Here is a 20,050-nt window from a genome sequence, read left to right on the forward strand (position 1 = left end):
AGCGTTGCATAATCTAATAGCTTCGGATTCATGGCACGTCACCAGGGACGGAGGGCAAAGGGAGAACAAGGCTGCTGGTTAGACGTTAGGGGCTGGTAGGATGAATCTCAGTCCGATGGTTGAGAAAATTGGCAACTACAACCTCAGCACCCATTGGGCCCATGCCATTAGAACACATTATACTGAGATGGTTACTTGGAAAGGCTCCAGATTGTTCTCTTTAGAACCCTTAAGAAATTGTCATACACTTCTCATCCATATTTATCTTTCTCAATCTCACCCACCCTCTTCCTAATCCCTTCAGCCACCATTGAACCGACCCCCTTAACACTCCCCCCCCCTTCCTTTCTTTTAAATCCTGTCCTTGACCTCGCAGCACTCCGCAGTCCACCTCCTCCTCCCCCATCTTTCCATCCAGCTCCTTCACCGAACAGTACCCCCAACACCCAGCTCAAATCCACCCAGACTGGTCCAGTCAGTCAGTAGTGGCCCATGGCAGTGATGACCCCCCTCGGGGCCTTAAACATAGGGGCCCCAGCTGAGGAGTCGGGGCAGCTGCCAACCACTGGCCACTCAACCCCAGGCTGTCCGGATGATTGCGTTTGTCAAGCCGCCACTCTGAGTCAGCCTGTCGCAGATCTGATCTTGACAATTAGGGATACAGTGAGGGAGGGGTACGGACGTGTGGTTAAAAAAAAGTGAGGGGCTTGTGGCAGGGTAGGTTACTTTGCATCCTTACATATTCATAAATTCAAAACATGTTGTAGCTTTCCTAGTGGAGGTTCATGTCTTAACTCTGTACACGCACAGAGCGGCAGATAGATGAGAAAAGCAAATCTCACGTGAGTTATTGTGACCCCTGGAACCTAATGTTACACGCAGTCATGATGTTTATAGGACAAGAGCAACTGGTCTTAACCACAAATAACACTTCTCCTTGTCAAAATAGTTGGGAAAAAAACAGAACTAAATTACAATAGAATGTCATATTTGAATGATTTTCACCAAACTGCTTATTTGCTGTGGGTAGATTTTATGCCTGGTCCCTTGCTTTCCGCTGCACTCATGCAGGTAATTTTAAAGACACACGTGAAAGTGTGACGTCTAAAACAAAGTTTTGACATTAAAGCATTTCTATTAACAGGACTGAAGTGAGGAAGAGAGAACATCCAGAAACATTCAAAGAAAAGAAATCCGAAAGCCTAGAGAACTGTTCAACTAAAGAAGCAACATTAACGTACAGTACTGAAACGAAACAAAATGACAAGCACAAGATCTTGTATTCTTCATTGATGACCCTTTCTTCCACTGCATCATCGTGCACCTCCTTTTCAGCCATGTCCCAAACCTCACAATGACACAATGGACAAAAACAAAGGAAGTCGCAAACTGCTACTTGTTAGCAGATCCGTGGCTAGTTGTCAGAGCTGAGCTTCATCACTCACTCTAAATTTTGCTCACTCTAAATTGCGTGTCAATCATATGAAAACCTTAAAAATCATAAATAGGCCACCCATTCCCTTCGTAGCTATATGCTTTTAAAATGTATGGTGATTGCGCCCTCTACTGGTGATTACGGAGCACTGGGATCAGTCAGACTGTTGGTATTGGAATAATAGAAGCAGCTGGGCTGCAGTACACTGCCGGTATCTCTGGCCCTCTCTGTTACTCATTGCTTCTTCAATTGAATTGCATTGAATTCAAAAATACTTTGTTGATCCCAAAGTAGAGGAATAAAGCATTCTATCCCTGAAATTGTAATTCCTTAAAACCTGATGCTTCCAGTGTTCAGGTTCATTTTCTGTCTGAACACATAGGAAATCTTAAAAACTAAGTTTCTAGTTGTTTCCATCATTTATGTGTCTGTTAGGAGTGTTGAAATGGAGTTACAACAATGTGGGAAAAATAAACGTTTTCTCACCGAGAGAAGCTTAAAATCTGATGTCTGTTTTGAATGTTCAAATTGATTTGGTGTCTGAGCACACCACGAAGCTTAAAATGGAAGTTTCTAGTTATTTTTGAACAGACACATGTTTGTATGGGGTTAGTGCCAGTGGACGCCTTATTTCCATTTCCATCTGCCTCCTACAAACGAATTTGGAGTTGCTCTTTATTTCCCAAAGTTATGGGGGGAGGAGAGGAGAGAATCGATATTTCAGCTGCCTGAAATAATCCGTTCCCCCTCCCTAACATGGGAACAAATTAATTTTCCAGAAAGTCTTTAACGGTGCTTATTCCTCTCTTCATCAACAACGAATCCTGTGAATTTGGTGACATTTCATCATTATTTGCCAAAGTTATGAGGGGGGAACCATATATTTTAGCCATCTGAAATAATCCGTTTCCCCTCCATAACATGGGGACAAATGTTAAACAAGTCTTTAACTCTGTTTATTCCTCTCTTCATCAACAATAAATTATGTAAGTTTGAAAACATTTGCTCATATTTTGCCAAAGTTAAGAGGGGGAACCAGATATTTTAGCTGCCTGAAATAACCTGTTCCCCATACATAACATGGGAGATAATTGTTTTTCTCACAATCTCCTTTAACTGTTCTTAGTCTCCTCTTCATCAGTAACAAATCCTGTGAATTTGGTAATATATACCCTTTATTTACCAAACTTACTTGGGGGGGGAACCATATATTTTAGCCACTTGAAAAAATTTGTTCCCCCTCCATGACATGGGACCTTATTATTTTTTCACAAACTCTTTAACTATGTCGATTCCTCTCTTCATCAACAACAAATCCTGTGGATTTGGTGACATTTGATTATTATTTTCCAAAGTTAAAGGAGGAGAACCAAATATTTTAGCCACCTGATATAATCCGTTCCCACTCTATAACATGGGAATAAATTAATTTACCAGCAACTCTTTAACTGTGCTTTGGAAACATTTGCTCTTCATTTCACAAAGGTAAGGGGCCTTGGGTTTTAAACTATCATTCCATAGCTACCTTATATTAAAGTCCTGTAAGGATAAATATCAAACATAGTTTTCAAAATGTGACTTATTAACCATTATACAACATACATAAACCAACACACCACAGCAAACTCAGGAACCTAAGGCAAACACGCAAAGTACTGATAGGTTTTTTCAATTGGTTTTATTTTTTGCCTAATTGATGATATTGTTTGTTTTTTTGCCCCTGTTTTATTTATTTTTCTGCAGGCTGAGGTTGATGCTGCTGTCCAGCTGCTACTGAAGCTGAAAATGGGCTACAAACAGATGACTGGTCAGGACTACAAAGCAGGAGGTCAGTGAACGATGCTGCGCCGAACAACAGAACGGCAGCAGATTTGGCCGGTGAGGACGACACGGTGGATCCATGGACCGTTTCAACCACCAACGCCAAGGGAGTCGATTATGACAAATTAATAGGTGAGAGTCCAGTTAGCTTTAAGTCTGAGGGGAGGGATAATCCACCGTGGCGGATTGATAAACAATGCTTTCTCTTATTTCATTTTATTTTGTATTTTTAGTGAGGTTTGGGAGCAGTAAAATCGACCAGGAGCTGGTGGATAAAGAAGGTTTGTGGACAGAAGCCCCATCGCTTCCTACGAAGAGGAGTTTTCTTCTCACACACATGTTTGTTCTTCCAATTAATAACTGACAGATTAATCATATTAATGCAAAACTTTTCACATTATAACTATGAACTTCAGTATGCTCTATTTTAGTGCATAATTTAGGATAATGTTTCACATCTTTTGGAAATAAAAATGATTTCCGATTGTTTTCAGCTCCCTCACTGCAAAAACACTAAACCTCACCACGTAGTTTTGGTCCAGTTTATTGTGCAAACATCTTAGTACATTTAAGATAAGATACAACTAACTTATGAGTAACTTTTCAGGAAGATATAGGAGCTTGTTTTACGTCAGTGATTCCTTAATATTGATGGAAAAAATACTAGATTATTTCACTTATAACTGGGGAAGAATGTTTTGTTTTAAGTATCATATTCTGTGAATGGAACTAATAATTCTTCAGCAATTTTAAGGAATTATTTACTTAAACAAGCTTCTATATCTTGCTGAAAAGTTTAGTCATTTTTGTCTTATTTTAAGTGTACTAAAATATTTTCACTAGAAACTGGACAAAAAGAAAAAAAAAACTTGGTAAAGTGTTGTCTTCAAAATTCAACTTTACTGATCCCAAAGGGAAATTAAATGTTGTTGTGAGTCATATAGATTTGGTTAATGATAACATTACCCAAACCACAAATTTCAGTAATTACATTCAAACTAATCAAACTCAATTTCTCAGAAAATAATCCTAAATAATAACTAATTAAAATGGATTTTAAACACAGAAATAGTCTAATTATGGTAAGGCTGAACAATATTACAATATCATGAAATAAGTGTCTTATATCTGTATCAATAATGTTTTTGTTAGTTTTTCTGTTTTCAATATTTGGAATACATTCTTGTTTAATCCATAGTTTTCACATCACAATGCTTTTTAATTTCTTTTTTTATTTCTAAGCAATTATGAGGAATGGAGGTGAAACCAGAAACTGCTGCTGCGCAAGTGACTCAACAGGCTGTTGCTAGGTAACCAAAGAGCGAGAACATTATTTGATTCCACCAACCTTGCTTAGCTAGAGAGAGGTTGAGTTGGCATCAGCTGGGTCAACAGGCCCGTTTCCCCTTTTTCTGTTTTCGGACACAATGTTTCCTTTTGACCTGTGGTCCTCGCACCCTGCTGTGCCAGTCCATTGTCTCCCAAGTGCGGATTTCAGCCTTGGTGACATATTACCAGCCGAACTGTCTCCAATAGCCATCAGCTCAGCCGAGCAGCGTTCAGCCGTAAAGTTTGTTTTTATTCAAACTTCAGCAGTTTTCTAGTTGTTCTGCTGAGGCAGTGACATCAATGTGTGACATCACGCAAATTGATGTCACAAAGAGCGATGCACACTTTGTGGAGCTAGAGGGCATCACAGAGCTGCACGCTTGAATTCTACGGTCATAACCATTGAAGAAGAGAGACAGAGAGCACGTAGTAGTATCCTAACAAGAGATTGAAAATGAAAGCTTTTCGAGATAAAGAGGCAAATTCTAACACACAAGTAAAGAAAATCATTGAGAAGTTTTTGGATTTGTCCAGAGAAACGGGATCAACAATGAGTCGCAGCAGTAAGACATCATCTTGTGATTCTGGAAAGGAAAAAGTACAACAGACATTAGCTAAAGAGACACAGAAGCTCCATGGAATATTGAACGAAGTTGGCATGATGTCCATTGTAAAACAGTCTCTGATTGAAAGAAATGAGGAGCTGAAGATGCAAGTTCTGAACATAGAACAAGCTGCATTAGAAAAAGACAAGCTGCTTCGAGACAAAGACGAGGAATTAAACAAACTGTTCCACCTAAACAAAACCTTAAAGGAGAACAACACCACCCTGGAGCAGAATACCACTGCCTTGGAGAACAAAAGCACCTCCCTGAAGCAGAGAATCAATGCCCTGGAGAAGGAAAAAAACACCCTGGAGCAGGAAAAAACTGCCCTAGGGCAGAAAAGCACCGCTCTTCAGCAGAGAAACAATGTCCTGGAGAAAGAAAAAAATACGCTGGAGCAGGAAAAAACTGCCCTAGGGCAGAAAAGCACCGCTCTGGAACAGAGAATCAACACCCTGGAGAAAGAAAAAAGTACCCTGGAGAAGGAAAAAACTGCTCTAGGGAATAAAAACACGACTCTGGAACATATAAACCATGCCCTGGAAAGGGAAAGAAATACCCTGGAGATGGAAAACACCATTTTCGACGAGATAAACACCGTCTTGGAGCAGAAAAGAGCCTCCTTGGAGGAGAAAAGCAACTTCTTGGAACAGATAAACACCGGCCTGACGCTGAGAAGCACCTCTCTGGAGCAGAAATGTTCTATCTTGGAGAATATCAACACCGCCTTGGAGCAGGAAAACGAGATCCTGGAGCAGAAAAATACTGACTTGAAGAATATGAACACCGACCTGCAGCTTAAACTGGAGCAGCTGAACCAGCAGCCACCTGAACAGAAAATCAGCGAAAACATCAAATCAGTTTCAGATCAGCTACAGAAGCAGCCTATATTCAGACGTGTCATCACTGGCGTTTCCAATACCTTCCTGAAAATGTACCAAACAGGTACTCTCAGGTACTGGGTTGACACTTGGTACTGCTAAATAAAGAAGTGTGATGAGGGCTCCAAGCTTCATGCTTGAGTATCTGTGGCAGAAAGACTAGAGGACAACAGAACTACCGTGTCAGGGGAGCTTGACACTTGGGGACTTATGGCGGAAAAGCTTAACGCTTGAAAGATGTTGACAGGAGAGCTTGAGGCCCGCAGGACTGCGGTGCCATGGGAACTTGAGGCCATCGAACACAGGTCTCCTTCGTCACCAGACAATTCCTTTGTCGCCAGGTCATCAGACCCTTATTTATCTTATGAACTCTAGTTTTGCTTTTATTTTAGTTAGGCGTCAGATGAGGAGCTTGGTCTGCTGACCCCAAGCTCCTCCCGGCCTGCCTCCAGGGCTTCGTATCAAGTCCTGTTGGTCTCCAGGCTGACCTCCAGGGCTTCGTACCGAGTCCTGTTGGTCTCCGGGCTGACCTCCAGGGCTTCGTAGCGAGTCCTGTTGGTCTCCGGGCTGACCTCCAGGGCTTCGTAGCGAGTCCTGTTGGTCTCCTGGTTTGCCTCCAGGGCTTCGTAGCGAGTCCTGTTGGTCTCCTGGTTTGCCTCCAGGGCTTCGTAGCGAGTCCTGTTGGTCTCCTGGTTTGCCTCCAGGACTTCGTAGCGAGTCCTGTTGGTCTCCTGGTTTGCCTCCAGGGCTTCGTAGCGAGTCCTGTTGGTCTCCTGGTTTGCCTCCAGGACTTCGTAGCGAGTCTTGTTGGTCTCCAGGCTGACCTCCAGGGCTTCATAGCGAGTCCTGTTGGTCTCCAGGCTGACCTCCAGGGCTTCGTAACGAGTCCTGTTGGTCTCCAGGCTGACCTCCAGGGCTTCGTAGCGAGTCCTGTCGGTCTCCAGGCTGACCTCCAGGGCTTCGTAGCGAGTCCTGTTGGTCTCCAGGCTGACCTCCAGGGCTTCGTAGCGAGTCCTGTCGGTCTCCTGGCTGACCTCCAGGGCTTCGTAGCGAGTCCTGTCGGTCTCCTGGCTGACCTCCAGGGCTTCGTAGCGAGTCCTGTTGGTCTCCAGGCTGACCTCCAGGGCTTCGTAGCGAGTCCTGTTGGTCTCCAGGCTGACCTCCAGGGCTTCGTAGCGAGTCCTGTCGGTCTCCGGGCTGACCTCCAGGGCTTCGTAGCGAGTCCTGTCGGTCTCCTGGCCTGCCTCCAGGGCTTCGTAGAGGGTCCCATCGGCCTCCAGGTTCGTATTTGGTTTATGTATGTTGTATAATGGTTCATAAATTACATTTTGAAAACTATGTTTGATATTTATCCTTACAGGACTTTGATATAAGGTAGCTATGGAAAGATAGTTTAAATCCCAAAGCCCCTTACCTTTGTGAAATGAAGAGCAAATGTTTCCAAAGCACAGTTAAAGGGTTGCTGGTAAATTAATTTATTCCCATGTTATAGAGTGGGAACGGATTATATCAGGTGGCTAAAGTATTTGGTTCTCCTCCTTTAACTTTGGCAAATAATTTCTGGCAGCTGAAATATCGATTCTCTCCTCCCCCCATAACTTGGGGAAATAAAGAGCAACTGTTTCCAAATTCTCAAAAAATATTATGTGTGAAAGCATGTAATATACTATAAATTTCCTTAATCCAGTAATCTGTCATATTTTACATTAGAACAGGATTTACCAGGAAGTCTACACTCTCATCTTTTCAGGAAGTCTTAATTTTTGTGCCCTGCTATCAGCCAGCTTCCATCCTCTATCAGCAATGAACAATTATAAATACACACTACGTGTTGGAAAACTGTGTTTGGTGACTGACTTTTATTTGTCAGACTTAAGTGACAAAAGTTGGAAAAAGAGCGATTCTCTTGGCGTTTAAAATAACAACACAAAACAGCGTAAGAAGACCTCGTTTATTTATTTATTTTACAATTTTGTTATAGCTTCCTTTTAAAACAACAGCTGCCGATTAAACTGAATGTTACAACCTTGACATGCAGGGCCGTGCAGAGGCCAGGAGGGGCAGGGGCTCAAATTTAAAAAAAGGGGCACATTGAACAAAACTCCGTACAACAACATAGCAACAATCCATATTAATCAAGAATCTAATTGGATCCTATTATATCGTTGCCATCATGCAGGGAAATGCAAAGCAAATCTAGTCTATATTTTCCCCAACAGGTATAAAGTTTCTGTTTCTGCTGCTGACAGTCCTGGAGGGCTGATCTGATCTGAGACTGTAGCTGTTAAACAGACCAGAGGAGAGAAGGTCAAAGGTTATGAAGTTATGAAATAAGCTAATTTGCTGCCATTTTACTAATGAAGCCCTAATAATATTTATTTTACCTCTAGAACAACCTGGCTGCAGACTGATTTATAGATCAAAAAACTCAAAGGGGTTAACTCTATATAATAGTTTGATGTTAAACCTCTAGATCTACAATTATAAGACTGAGATATCAAGGCAAAGAAAACTCATTAGCTGCTGGTAGGGGCCATTCAGGGGCCTCCAGACATTCAGGGGCCCCTAGAAATGGTTTAATTGTAACACAGACCATAGATCTAAACCTGTAGCATCATTTATAGAGAATGACAATGTTATTACATTTTATTTAATGCATTCAGCTGAGAAAAAAAAATACATTTAGGATTTAATTAGGACATTTACTTTGTAAAAATTTAAAGAATCATCTTGATAGTTTGATTGTTGTGTTACCATGGTTACAATATGGTGTAATCTTTGTGTTTGAATTGGGTTTGTTCACAAATACATCACAGCAAATAACCAATAATCAGTGATTGATTTTAAACTCTGCCAATAAACCTGGTCTCCCTCTCACAGATTCACCTGATCGATATTTAAACATGTTAGTGATGCTGAGGTTCTTAGTAGGACGGGTTCCGGGTGGAGGGGGGTTCTGTCTAAGACCCCATATTACCTTGGGCCGGCCCTGCATGAAGAGCCGCTGCGATGCGCATCTCTGGAATCTGCCTGGAATCTACCTGGAATCCCCCTGGAATCTACCTGGAATCCACCTGGAATCCCCCGGTGGCCCATGTCAGTCCCCCGATCCTTTGGAGACATTTTGATTCATTTCATTGTGGCATGTTTGGCTTTTTGCTGCGGTTCTAATTATTACTACAATATTTTCTCTGATGTTTATTTTGTGACTCTAAATGGGCCGAATCTTCCTTTAACATTTGAGGTTCTGCAATAACTTCTATTTACAGCCGTGAACCTCCAGCCCAGATCCCGTCAGCAGCGGCTTTAACCTGCCTGGTAGAAACGTTAAGGAGAAGCAGAGCGAACAGAGAGCAGGTGGTACCAGGTGGTACCAGGTGGTACCAGGTGGTACCAGGGCTTTGAGGTGCGTCGCGACTCGTGGTGATAGTCGGTACCGTGTCTTATATCAGGCCGTCTGATATAAAGACAGATATTCTTTATATCAGCCGGTGGGACCGACTCAGACTGCCTGTAGTGAACCGGGCCTTTAGCAGAATGATGAAGTTAAAGTCAGAAGTTTCTCTGCAGCATTTCTGTGTTTAGTGGCGAGGCGGGTTTTGTCCCGCTATTGCAAGGACGATTATGAAAATATAAATAGAAACAGTTTTTCTAACGTCAACATCAGACCTACGTTTTTATTCACAAACCAGTGTATGAAAAAATATTCTTGCCCATAATTTGATAGTTAGAGGGCAGATCCGCCCTCCTCCTCCTCACCATGGACCAGGAGTCTGAACAACATGGAGGCTCTGAGAGTCATTATTACACTGAGGGCAGCCAGACTAGCTTATTTTGCTAAATTATTATATTTAGCTAAATATTATTGCTGAGGGACACAAACAGGCCTTATGACATACAGATTAAAAATAAAAAATTTAAAAAACATTATAAAATTAAAAAAATTATAAAACTTATAAAGGGCACTAGGGGCATCAAGGATAATAAAGGCAGGGGCTCAAGCCCCCTTCGCAACCCCCCCTCTGCACGTGCCTGTTTGTGCCCTGCTATCAGCCAGCTTCCATCCTCTTATATCAGCAATGAACAATTATAAATACACACTACGTGTTGGAAAACTGTTTGGTGACTGACTTTTATTTGTCAGACTTAAGTGACAAAAGTTGGAAAAAGAGCGATTCTCTTGGCGTTTAAAATAACAACACAAAACAGCGTAAGAAGACCTCGTTTATTTATTTATTTTACAATTTTGTTATAGCTTCTTTTTAAAACAACAGCTGCCGACTAAAACTGAATGTTACAACCTTGACATGATTATATGAGTTGTTTCAGTTGTGTATGAGTTATAGGAGTTGTCTTCAATTTCTCGGCCCAAGAAGGAGAAGGATCAGGCCTGGAAAGCTCTGAAGGAGAGAGAAAACATTCTCAAGCTATTAGATGGATAAAAAGAAGCAATGTTTGGTTTTTCTTCTTTCTTTAACCCACATCTCATCCTGTCCTTACAGACTCAGACAGGAGAAACTGCCCTGTAGTGTAAACATTCATGTGACAGAGTTTTAATAGTGTGTAAAATCAGCCATCTGACTCTCAGCCTTGAGTAACTTTTTACTCAAATGATCTGAAAATGATGGTCAGATCATTTTCAGATCATTTTCAGATCTGACCATCTGAAAATGGTCAGATCCGCCTCTCTGGCTGCAATGCGCGCTCCCGACACAGGGGGCGCGGATTTTCACAGGGTAACAGAATTTCGCACAAGACCTCGACGGATCGTGCAGTGACGACACTGCGGACATAGAAATGAAGACGTAGATGTGCCTCTAACCCTGAAAGCTTTACGTCAGTATCGCCCCCTTTGTGTCGGGCGGACGCAGCTCCCCGCGGTCCGGACCAACGCAGCTGAACACCAGCCGACCAAATCCAGATGTCAGCTTTTGTTTTTTTTTTGAGCTGCTTCCTGGAGCTTTATTGTAAGAAAATAAAATAATTTTATTATTGAAAATTTTGTATTGAAATTTTCTTAATTTCTATGGAAGCCCGTTTCCGTCACTCTGTTAAAAAATAAATAAATAAATAAATAAATAATCTCCTTATGATATAGTATCTCAAAATAATGAGTTACTATCTCATTATAATGAGACAGTATCTCAAAATAACGAGATAATAATGAGACAGTATCTCAAAATAATGAGATAATAATGAGATAGTATCTCATTATAATGAGATAATTATTATTTTATTTTTTTTTACAAAGTGGCGGAAACGGGCTCCCATAAATTTCAACGCGAGCTTCCAGCTGAAACGTTGTTTCTTCCGCTCTTATAATTTAAATATTTTATTTCACAGCCTTCTGATCCATCGTGTGTTACAGCAACACTCCTGATTCCATATTCAGATTAAGTTAACGGGTAAAAGAGAAAAAAAAAAAAAAAACTGATTTGGGGATTTTGCTACATCTTAGGTAGACTAAGATTGATCAACATTTACATAACTAATATGTGAAATATGTCTGTTTATGTGTAATCTATGGATATATAACGTTCACATTTCAAAATAAATGATTTTTTCATTAATATTCTAATGTGCTAAAATGCACCTATGTTTCTTATTTTTACTTTTTAAAAAATACAAAACTGTTTTCTATCATTTCGAGGTTTACATCTGTTTAATGTCTATGTTGTGAGCGAGTGCAACCGAATTTAATTCTTTGTGCACAAAAGCCTAGAAGGTTAATTCAACATAGACATGAATAGAACATAGATCTGGCTACATTTGTTTCTTATTCTTTCAGTTCTTATTAGAATTTTACATGAAACGCGCCTGAAGTTGTAACAAATCAAGCAGGTTGAAAACGGAGTGATTGGAGTTGGACAAGACTAGTTCCCGTGTTTACATTTAAAAAAACCGGCAGCCGTCGAGGCAACATCTATGTATCTATATCTATGTTGCTGCTGCTAATGACAGAAGCTAAACCCTTAGTTCTCCGCGAGGCGGTCGGAGGCAGCAGCCGGGAACCACCGGCGTTTGGCCGGAGGAAGGGAGGCAGGTTGAGAAAAGCTCGGTTCTAAACGAGGGAAGAGAAAATGGACAAGGCCGTCAGTCTGCCCAGCCAACCAGAAAAGGTCACCACAGGTAACACTTTTACTCACCTAGTGCGAAACATGACGAAAACATTTATTCTGCGCCGAATCTTAAAAAAAAAAAAAGAAGAGAAAAAAAAAGAGATATCAGTCCGCGTCGTCGTATTCTTACTGTATAATATTTGGTGTTTGGTAATTGCTGATGTTATTTTTCGTGTAGCCAAACTGTCAGTAGGTATACATTACATGAGCGTGTCTTCGGAAGGCGGTGACAGAGTGGTTACACAAGCCTGGATCACCATTGACTCCCAGCTGTTCTGACTCCACATGTCCACTCGGAACCCAGATATTATGAAGTTATCAGGGTTCCGAGCCCGCGGCTGCTGACGGGGGGCCACTGCAAAGGAACCCATGAGAATAGCTTGCAGTTTTAGTGATAGTATTACATTTTATTTGAACAAATACTACACTATAGGAATGTTTTTATTGCTAAATCCTGGTTAACTAATTGATCCCAGTATTAAACAATGTTATTTAAAGAATAAGAACACTGAAGTGAGCACGTTGATTGATAACCTGAGTTAAGAAATAATTGATTATTATCTGTGTAGATGTCATCTTTGCATTATGTTGCTTGGTCTTCTTCCTTAACATTCAGTCAAATTATGTCAAATTCAAATATATATTTTTTTCTATGTGACGATTATGGTTTAATTGCACTTGCAAAAACTAACTCATAAAATCAGGGATTTCCCAGACTCTGTGACAGTCATGATGTGGCCTTGCCATGTGTGTTGTAGTGAACCTGGTTGAAACCAGCACGGCCCCCAGTGGGATGGAACTGGTCAGCTCCTATCAGACCAACAGAGTGGGCGACCCCATGGACTTGGTAGCTCTTGCCGAGCAAGTGCAGAAGGTGAGGCATGTTTTGTCAAGTTGTCTAGCTCACAAGAGCGTTTTTCCTCCTGAAGTGACGTGGATGTTTCTCAGGGGGACGACTTTGTCAAAGCCAACGCTTGCAACAAACTGACAGTAATCGCTGACCAGATCAGGTACCTGCAGGAGCAGGCCAAAAAGGTATGACCGTCGATTCACAAAACGGTTGTGTTTATGTTCAGACGGGTCACGTTCACCCGTCGGATGGCGCGTGGCATTGATCGCCGATTGACGACCGCAGGTTTTAGAAGAAGCAAAGAGAGACGCTGACCTCCACCATGCTGCCTGTAATGTTGTGAAAAAGCCAGGCAACATGTACTACTTGTACCAGCGGCCGTCTGGACAGAAATACTTCTCCATCATCTCCCCTAAGGTTGGTTCCATGAAACGTGAGCTTCGAGTTCTGTCACCTCCGCTCATTTTATGCATTATCTAACACACCCGGAGGGGGAGTCTCTGTAGGGAGCTCATATGAATACCTAACATGACTCAGCAGTTCTGTGTGTGTGTGTGATGTCGCAACAGTTGCAGTTCAAAATTTAAACTCTTGGCAGAGAGTTTTTGTCCTCGTTATTTACCAGGAGAGTTCATTGTTGTTTTAGCAGCCGCTTACATTTCACCCCCAGCTGTTGCCGACAAAGGATGTGAAGTCATCGGTTCAGTTGTTGCTAAGTTACAGACGCGACACCCCAATGCGTTTCCTTTAGAAGGAATTAGTAAATGCATAAGAGACATTGTGCAGGAATAAGTGGGATAAAATACATCACTCAGAGCGACAACCCTGGAGTAAAATTTGTCCAGTGGACAAAAATCTCACGTCCAGTTGGCAGCCGAATTTTTATTAGGTTCGCATGAGAGTGTTTTTTTTTTGATACAGAGTCATCTTGTTTTATCTCTATCTGGCTTACCTGTTTTCCAATTTCCTTTGAAGGAGTGGGGACCAAGCTGCCCTCATCCGTTTCTTGGCGCATTCAAGCTTCAGCCTGACATGTCCTGGACTCCTGTGGATGAGGTGGAGAAGAGGGACGCAGAGCTCGCCGTCATGGGCAAACTGCTCAGCCACCAGACAGCCCTACCTCCATACACGGGACCCAACTTCAGAGGTCTAGATGAATGAAGTCCCGTTTAAACTGGACCAAAAATATGATCGGTACATACAGATACATGTCCCACGCAGGGACTAAAAGACTGCCGTCAGTGAGCCACCGTTTTGTCTTAGGCTGCCATAAATGCATAATGGCTTATTTTCAAAGAATGTGTGTTTTTCATTTTCTGGAAAATATAAAACCAGGACTCATGAGAGTGTGTGTGTGCTTAATTTAAACTGTTTGGAATGTTTTTGCTGTGCTTGTATTTGACCAATCATTAACACAAACCAATGGTTTACATCGGACAGTCATACCTCTACAGCAGTCGGACATCAACACGCTTCGGAGACAGAGAAAAACGTCACAGAATAGAAAAAGTGTCTACATTTTCTTTTCACCATCAACAGGTGCAGTTTCTGGAATTCTGTTCGGAAAGTAAAACTCCTGTAAACTCGTTCCACACAGAGAAATGCATCTCAAGTGTTTACTTTTTCTTAATTTAATTTCTGGTGTCAAGTTGACGAAATCCCCAAATGGGAGTTTTTCAAAACATTGAAATGTTGCATCAGGCTAATAAAACCAGATTTTCTTACAGAAACGTTCTGTACAGCACTCAGTACTTGGTCAGGGCTCCTTTTGGATGAAACACTGCATCAATGCGCCGTGGTGTGGAGGCAGTCAGCCTGTGGTTCTGCTGAGGTGCAGAGACCTACATCTGTTAGTTCTGGTTTGTCTTACTTACTCTTCCCAAAAGCCCACAGATTTCCTGTGGGGTTCATGTCAGGCCAGTTTGTTGGTGTTAAAATGGTCATTAAACCAGCTTTTGGTAAGTTTTGTAGTGTGGGGAGGTATCAAGTCCTGCTAGAAAATAAAATCAGCATCTCCATAAAGCTCGTCAGCATAGGGAAATGACCGTGGACTTCAGAAAACCCAGTGAATTAACACCGGCACATGACATGGCAACCCAAATCACTTGTGAAAACCTAACAGTGGCCAAAAGCAGGGTGGAGTTTGTGTCTCTCCACTCTTCCTCCAGACTCTGGATCTTCATTTCCAAATGAAATACAAACTTTACTTTCATCTGTTTTTGGGATGTAAAGCACTTTGAACTGCCCTGTTGCTGAAATGTGCTGTACAAATAAACCTGATTGATTTAACTTGATTGATCTGAAAGGAAAACTTTGGACTACCAAACCAAAGTATAGTTCTTTTTCTCCAGGTCCAGTAAGACACTTCTGACTTTAGCCTCTGGTTCAGGACTGGTTCCATACAACGAACGTGTGTTGATCTTGAATCTCTGACTCCAGCTGCAGTCTACGCCTTCTCAGATTTTTCAATGATCTTTGCTTCGCAGTTCTCTTACAGCTGCAGTATGTAACTGTTATTAAAAAAATATCTCTATATTTTTTACCAGCCCTAAAAATATAGACCTATTTTTTTATAATGCAATCTGAACATTTTAACACATTACATAATGCAGATTAACTAAAGCACCTACTTTGAGCTGAACCTAAATTTAAAATTCCCCCCATATTTAATTTGCATTTATAAAAAAAAACAAAAAAACAAGGAGACATTACTTGTACGTACAAAAATAAGAAATTAGAGCCGACTGACACGTCCTCCAAAATGAACCAACTCTTTTCTACCATTTTTTTTATTAATCATCCAATATTCTTGCATGTTGAGTTTAACATAAGGTTCCCGTTTGTAAACTTGTCTCTAGATTTTTCTGAGAATGTTAATCTTTCCATCTCATAGATGTCATTAACACATTCTGTCCATATCCGTCTTCTAACAGTGATGTGTTGTGGCTCGACTGTCGGCTGGGCCATCTCTGCGTTAAAAATACTTTGATTGATTTAATGTCATTTATTTGGCACCAGTGGGGTTTGACAGTAATATGACAGGAAGGGGGCAGAGAGAAGGGAGGGGAAGACATGCGGCAAAGGAACCGAGGACGGGAGTCGTACTCGCGACGCCACGATGTAATTTATTTATTTTTTTTCTAGTTTGAACAGATCAGTGTATTTTATTATGGAGAATGAATCTAAACTTTACTGTCTGAATCAGTAAAGTAAGGGAACTTTTCAAAAGAAGACAATATATTTAACTTCATATGTTTATTAAAAGATCATCAAAGTGCAATAGTCTTAATTTCAGATCAATTATCTGCTTTTTTTTTACGCTACACTGAAAAATGTCCATGTTAAAATCATGAGACAGAATTCTCTAGTGAAGAAGTGACTTTCAGCAGGTATGAGTTCATCTGAGGAAGCAGCCGACAGTCATCGGTGGCCATGTTGAAGTGCGCGGCGTCCTCCGTAGAGCCGATCTTAAGCAGCATGTGAGACTTTGGTGGGAGAAACAGGAGCGCCCTGAACTCGGCTGCCTCCTCCAACGGGTCTGGCACAAGGAAGGAATGGAAGTGTTTCTCCACCAGAGCTTTCAGAGCGGCCTCCCGCAGCTGGCAGCAGAACAGACTGATACAAGACTCTCCCGTCTCACGGCGCATTTCATCCCACAGGCACTCAAAGACGTCTCGTGTGCTGGCTCTGCTCCAGGTTGGGGGTGCGGGCAGCGGCAGGAAGACCTGCTGGAATGCCACGTGGATGTCCGGCATAGCGGTGTGCCAGGTGAGCCCGTCCTTAGAGGTGAAGATGGCGCTCGCGTGGATGGTGGTTGGGTACGGCCGTCTGGGCTTCAGTGTCAGCTGCACCACGGGCAGTGGTCCCTGTCTGAAGAGACAGGGGACGCTGATGTCCTGCAGCTCTTCGTAGTGATCGTCTGTGAGGCTGAAGTGGAGCTGGATGCTGAAAAGCTGCTCGAAGCGAGGGTCATGGGGCTCCGTGTGGGTCAGGTGGTACTTTAACACAATAAGTGAAGCAAAGCCAGACTTGCTGAACTGAGCCCTGTAACATTCCAGTGTTTTGTACTCATCCTCCTGATTCAGCTGAAGGTTTTCTGCCTCTTGATGTGGCCCAGGTAAAGCTTCGGTCAGCTGAAATATGGATTTCTCGGTCTGGTGGACGGTCAGGGTGTTAGTCAGCCCCTCGCTCTCCGCCATAACGCAGGACAGCGTTCGCTTCTTGACTTGACCGCCGCCCTCTGCGGCACTCTTCACCAGCACTGCGGACAGCTTCTCCCGAGATAACATCGTGAGGAACGTGTAGTAGAGGCGGGCGTGGTCCCTGATGTCCGTGTCGCCATAGTGGAAGGCAAGATGCTGCAGAATGTCGGCCAAAGGAATAAGCATAGAGTCCAGATTGGGATGGAGGAGCACACGGCGGCAAACTCCCAGCAGACCATTTCCCAACCGCCAGTCGCCACTGGTACACAGCGAGGAGGAAGTTTGGGTGACAATAGTGGACAGAAAGCTAAGGGAGCTACGCTGACAGATTTCTTCTTCCTCTGCCACCCGATCCAGCACCTTAAGGTGGCTGCTGAGGTCATGTAGGGGGAGCTGGCCAAACGGGACCCTGGTTATCACTCTCTGGAGACCCTGCAGGAGCCCCACAAACCACTTGCACTCCGGTAACCTCTCTTGAGTCTGATTGACTAGGTTGAGGATGTGTGGGGCCAGCCGGGTGTGTTGGAGGTAGAGATGGCATAGCTGCTCGCTAAGGCAAGTTACGTACCGCTCCACATGGTGGAAGTAAAACAGGAAGAGGAAGGCAGCTCTGAAAAAGGTCACAACAATATCTCTGCTGCCTCCCCTGTCCACGATGTGCAGCAGCGCCGCAAGGTGGTCGTAGATGTAGGCCAGGCCCCGGCTCTCCTCGTCCCCTTCTTCCAGGAAGACCAGAGCCTGCAGGTTGAGTCGGCTCAGCAGGGTGGCGCTGTCATTAAACACCGAAGGTAGCAGGACCGAGGCCAGCTGTGGGGTCAGCAGCACAGGAGGGGCCTCGTCGCTGTCACCGCAGCTGATTGGACGGTTCTCTGGAAAGTGCAGGATGCAGTCCATGTAGAAGAGCTTCTCGGGCGAGCTCAGGAGCGGGTGCTGGGAGAGGACTACCAGCCGCTTCAGGAGGAAGGCTTCGTCTTCGGCGCTGAAGAGGCTGTCGGTGAAGCCGCACTTCATCAGCAGGGTGACATGGAGGAGGCAAACCTGACGGTGTCAACAACAAGAGGGGGGGAAACCTGTTCAGCAGTTTTAGGAACTCTTTGTGCTGCCAACTCAAATTCATGCCATGTCAGAAATAACCAAAAATGATGCAAGTAACTAAAACCATTCCAGCTCTGGGCTCTAAAAGAATGTCGACGCACGGCTTAACTTGAAACTAATTTACGGTGCCTGGCAAACATACCAACAACCCAGCGTATTTTATATGACATGCCAACACAAAGCAGTGTAAAATTATAAGCTGGGAGGAAGCTTATAATTTCCTCCCAGCAGATTTTTTCTTTTTAACATTAAAAAGAAAAATCTGAAAGTAGCATCCCACTGTAGTTTGAAAATAATCCCTGAACACAAACCTCATTGGTTCCCAGCAGTCGCAGGAGCTGAGCTCGAAATACGGCTGGAGGGATCCCGGGCACCATGGCAACCACCTCGGTTAGTCTGTGGAAAAGTGCAGCCTGACACAAAGGCGTGAGGAGGTAGGACTCTTCTAATAGGGAAGAGAGGACAGACCGCAGCTCCTTACAGTCAGGTCCAGTGTGAAGGGTCGGCACTCTGCCCATTGGTCCTAGGATGAGGGACAACAGCATGGCCGCATCCGTGGCGTCCATGTGGACGGCTTCCTGGTCTGCCTCCCACGCAACGGAGCCATTTCCTCCTAGCAGAGCTTTAAGATGCGCAGCGCCTGCTCCTGCTTGCTTAGTGAGCTGATAAACAGCATTTCTCAGCGCCAGAATCTGCAGCACCCCAAAAGCCTGATGAAGCCTGGAGGTCTCCAGCTGCCGCAGCCCGGCCAAGAGCTCGAGGCGCTGGGAGAGAAGTCCGGGACAACTGGCCTCCATCTCGCGCAGGCAGTCGCAGGCCGTCGCTCTGAGAAGGCGCCGTGTGCCCTCGCCGGGGGGGTCGCTGGCGTCCCGAGCCATCCGAAGGAGCAAGTCGAGAAAGTCCAGCGCAGCCCGGGAGTGGCCGTTCACACAGGAGGAGCAGACGAGGACGCCGGTGAGGGCCACGAGGAGATGGCAGCGAAACTGGCTGAACCTGGACGGACACTGGGTGAACACCGACATGAGATCCAGGGCTGTCTCCTCGCCGGCAGATTCTGAGGAGCACAGCAGGGTTGGATATTCACAGAGGGGAGACAACAGGAGGACCTGGGTGGGATAAAGAACACAAGGGATCAGAAACTCTTACGAGAAACATCGATATATGATTAGGAGCAAGTGCAGGATAAGTAGAGACGGCACAAAGCACAATTTGATTCCCAGACATCTCCCCATGGTCATTTTGAACCTTTGCAGAACATACAGTGAATCTCAAAGTGTAAAGCCTGACAATATAGCTTGTAAGACCACAACAAATGACTTAAGTCAATGGATTTCACAGGATCAACGTTAGTCCCGCCCACTGACTTCCTGCTGGGTTCGACTGGTTAAATTATTTCATGACACTGGCACAGGAGCCATGGAATAAATAAATACGCAGTGAAATAATTACATATATTTTTAATACATGTTTTCTTTCAAAAGAAGACTTTATTATTGAAATTAATTATTTAAAAAGATAAATTTCATTCATTTGACATTTAATTATTTAATTGCAAATGTCATAATTTCATGACATATCGAGTCACTCGATGTATTTAACTATTTGATGACACATTTAATTATCTAGTGGCAAATTTAATTATTTAATTATGTCTTTTAATATTTTTTAGAATGAATTAATTACTGGGAGATTTACACATTTTCATGGCATATT

At 43.2% G+C, this 20,050-nt stretch overlaps 2 protein-coding genes and 1 long non-coding RNA gene across 7 annotated transcripts in view; 1 reads left to right on the forward strand and 2 right to left on the reverse strand.

Annotated features, from left to right (window-relative positions):
• Window positions 1–11,379: 11,379 nt before the first annotated feature.
• Window positions 11,380–14,107, reverse strand: LOC116710374 (uncharacterized). Of its 5 annotated transcripts, XR_004337088.1 has the most exons (5): window positions 13,993–14,107; window positions 13,698–13,785; window positions 12,395–12,545; window positions 12,218–12,258; window positions 11,380–12,132 (listed from the first exon to the last, which is right to left on the reverse strand). It is a non-coding gene; the product is annotated as an uncharacterized LOC116710374 (long non-coding RNA). The 5 variants fall into 5 exon arrangements; XR_004337086.1 differs by having other exon boundaries at window positions 11,380–12,258; XR_004337085.1 differs by having other exon boundaries at window positions 12,218–12,545.
• Window positions 12,034–14,770, forward strand: c20h1orf50 (chromosome 20 C1orf50 homolog). The gene is made up of 5 exons (XM_032549395.1): window positions 12,034–12,200; window positions 12,949–13,064; window positions 13,139–13,225; window positions 13,326–13,457; window positions 14,016–14,770. The coding sequence occupies exons 1-5, from the start codon at window positions 12,152–12,154 to the stop codon at window positions 14,199–14,201; spliced, it is 570 nt and encodes a 189-aa protein (XP_032405286.1). The 5' UTR covers window positions 12,034–12,151; the 3' UTR covers window positions 14,202–14,770.
• A 1,508-nt stretch (window positions 14,771–16,278) lies between these two features.
• ap5b1 (adaptor related protein complex 5 subunit beta 1) overlaps window positions 16,279–20,050 on the reverse strand; it is a 5,775-nt gene continuing 2,003 nt past the window's right edge. The window contains exons 2-3 of the mRNA XM_032549394.1: window positions 18,649–19,443; window positions 16,279–18,280 (exon numbers count right to left, since the gene is read on the reverse strand). Of these exons, the coding sequence (XP_032405285.1) occupies window positions 16,388–18,280; window positions 18,649–19,443 (2,688 nt within the window). The 3' untranslated portion in view covers window positions 16,279–16,387. The remainder of the gene's footprint in view (window positions 18,281–18,648; window positions 19,444–20,050) is intronic.

Source organism: Xiphophorus hellerii, chromosome 20 (assembly GCF_003331165.1).
Source record: "Xiphophorus hellerii strain 12219 chromosome 20, Xiphophorus_hellerii-4.1, whole genome shotgun sequence".
NCBI lineage: Eukaryota > Metazoa > Chordata > Actinopteri > Cyprinodontiformes > Poeciliidae > Xiphophorus > Xiphophorus hellerii.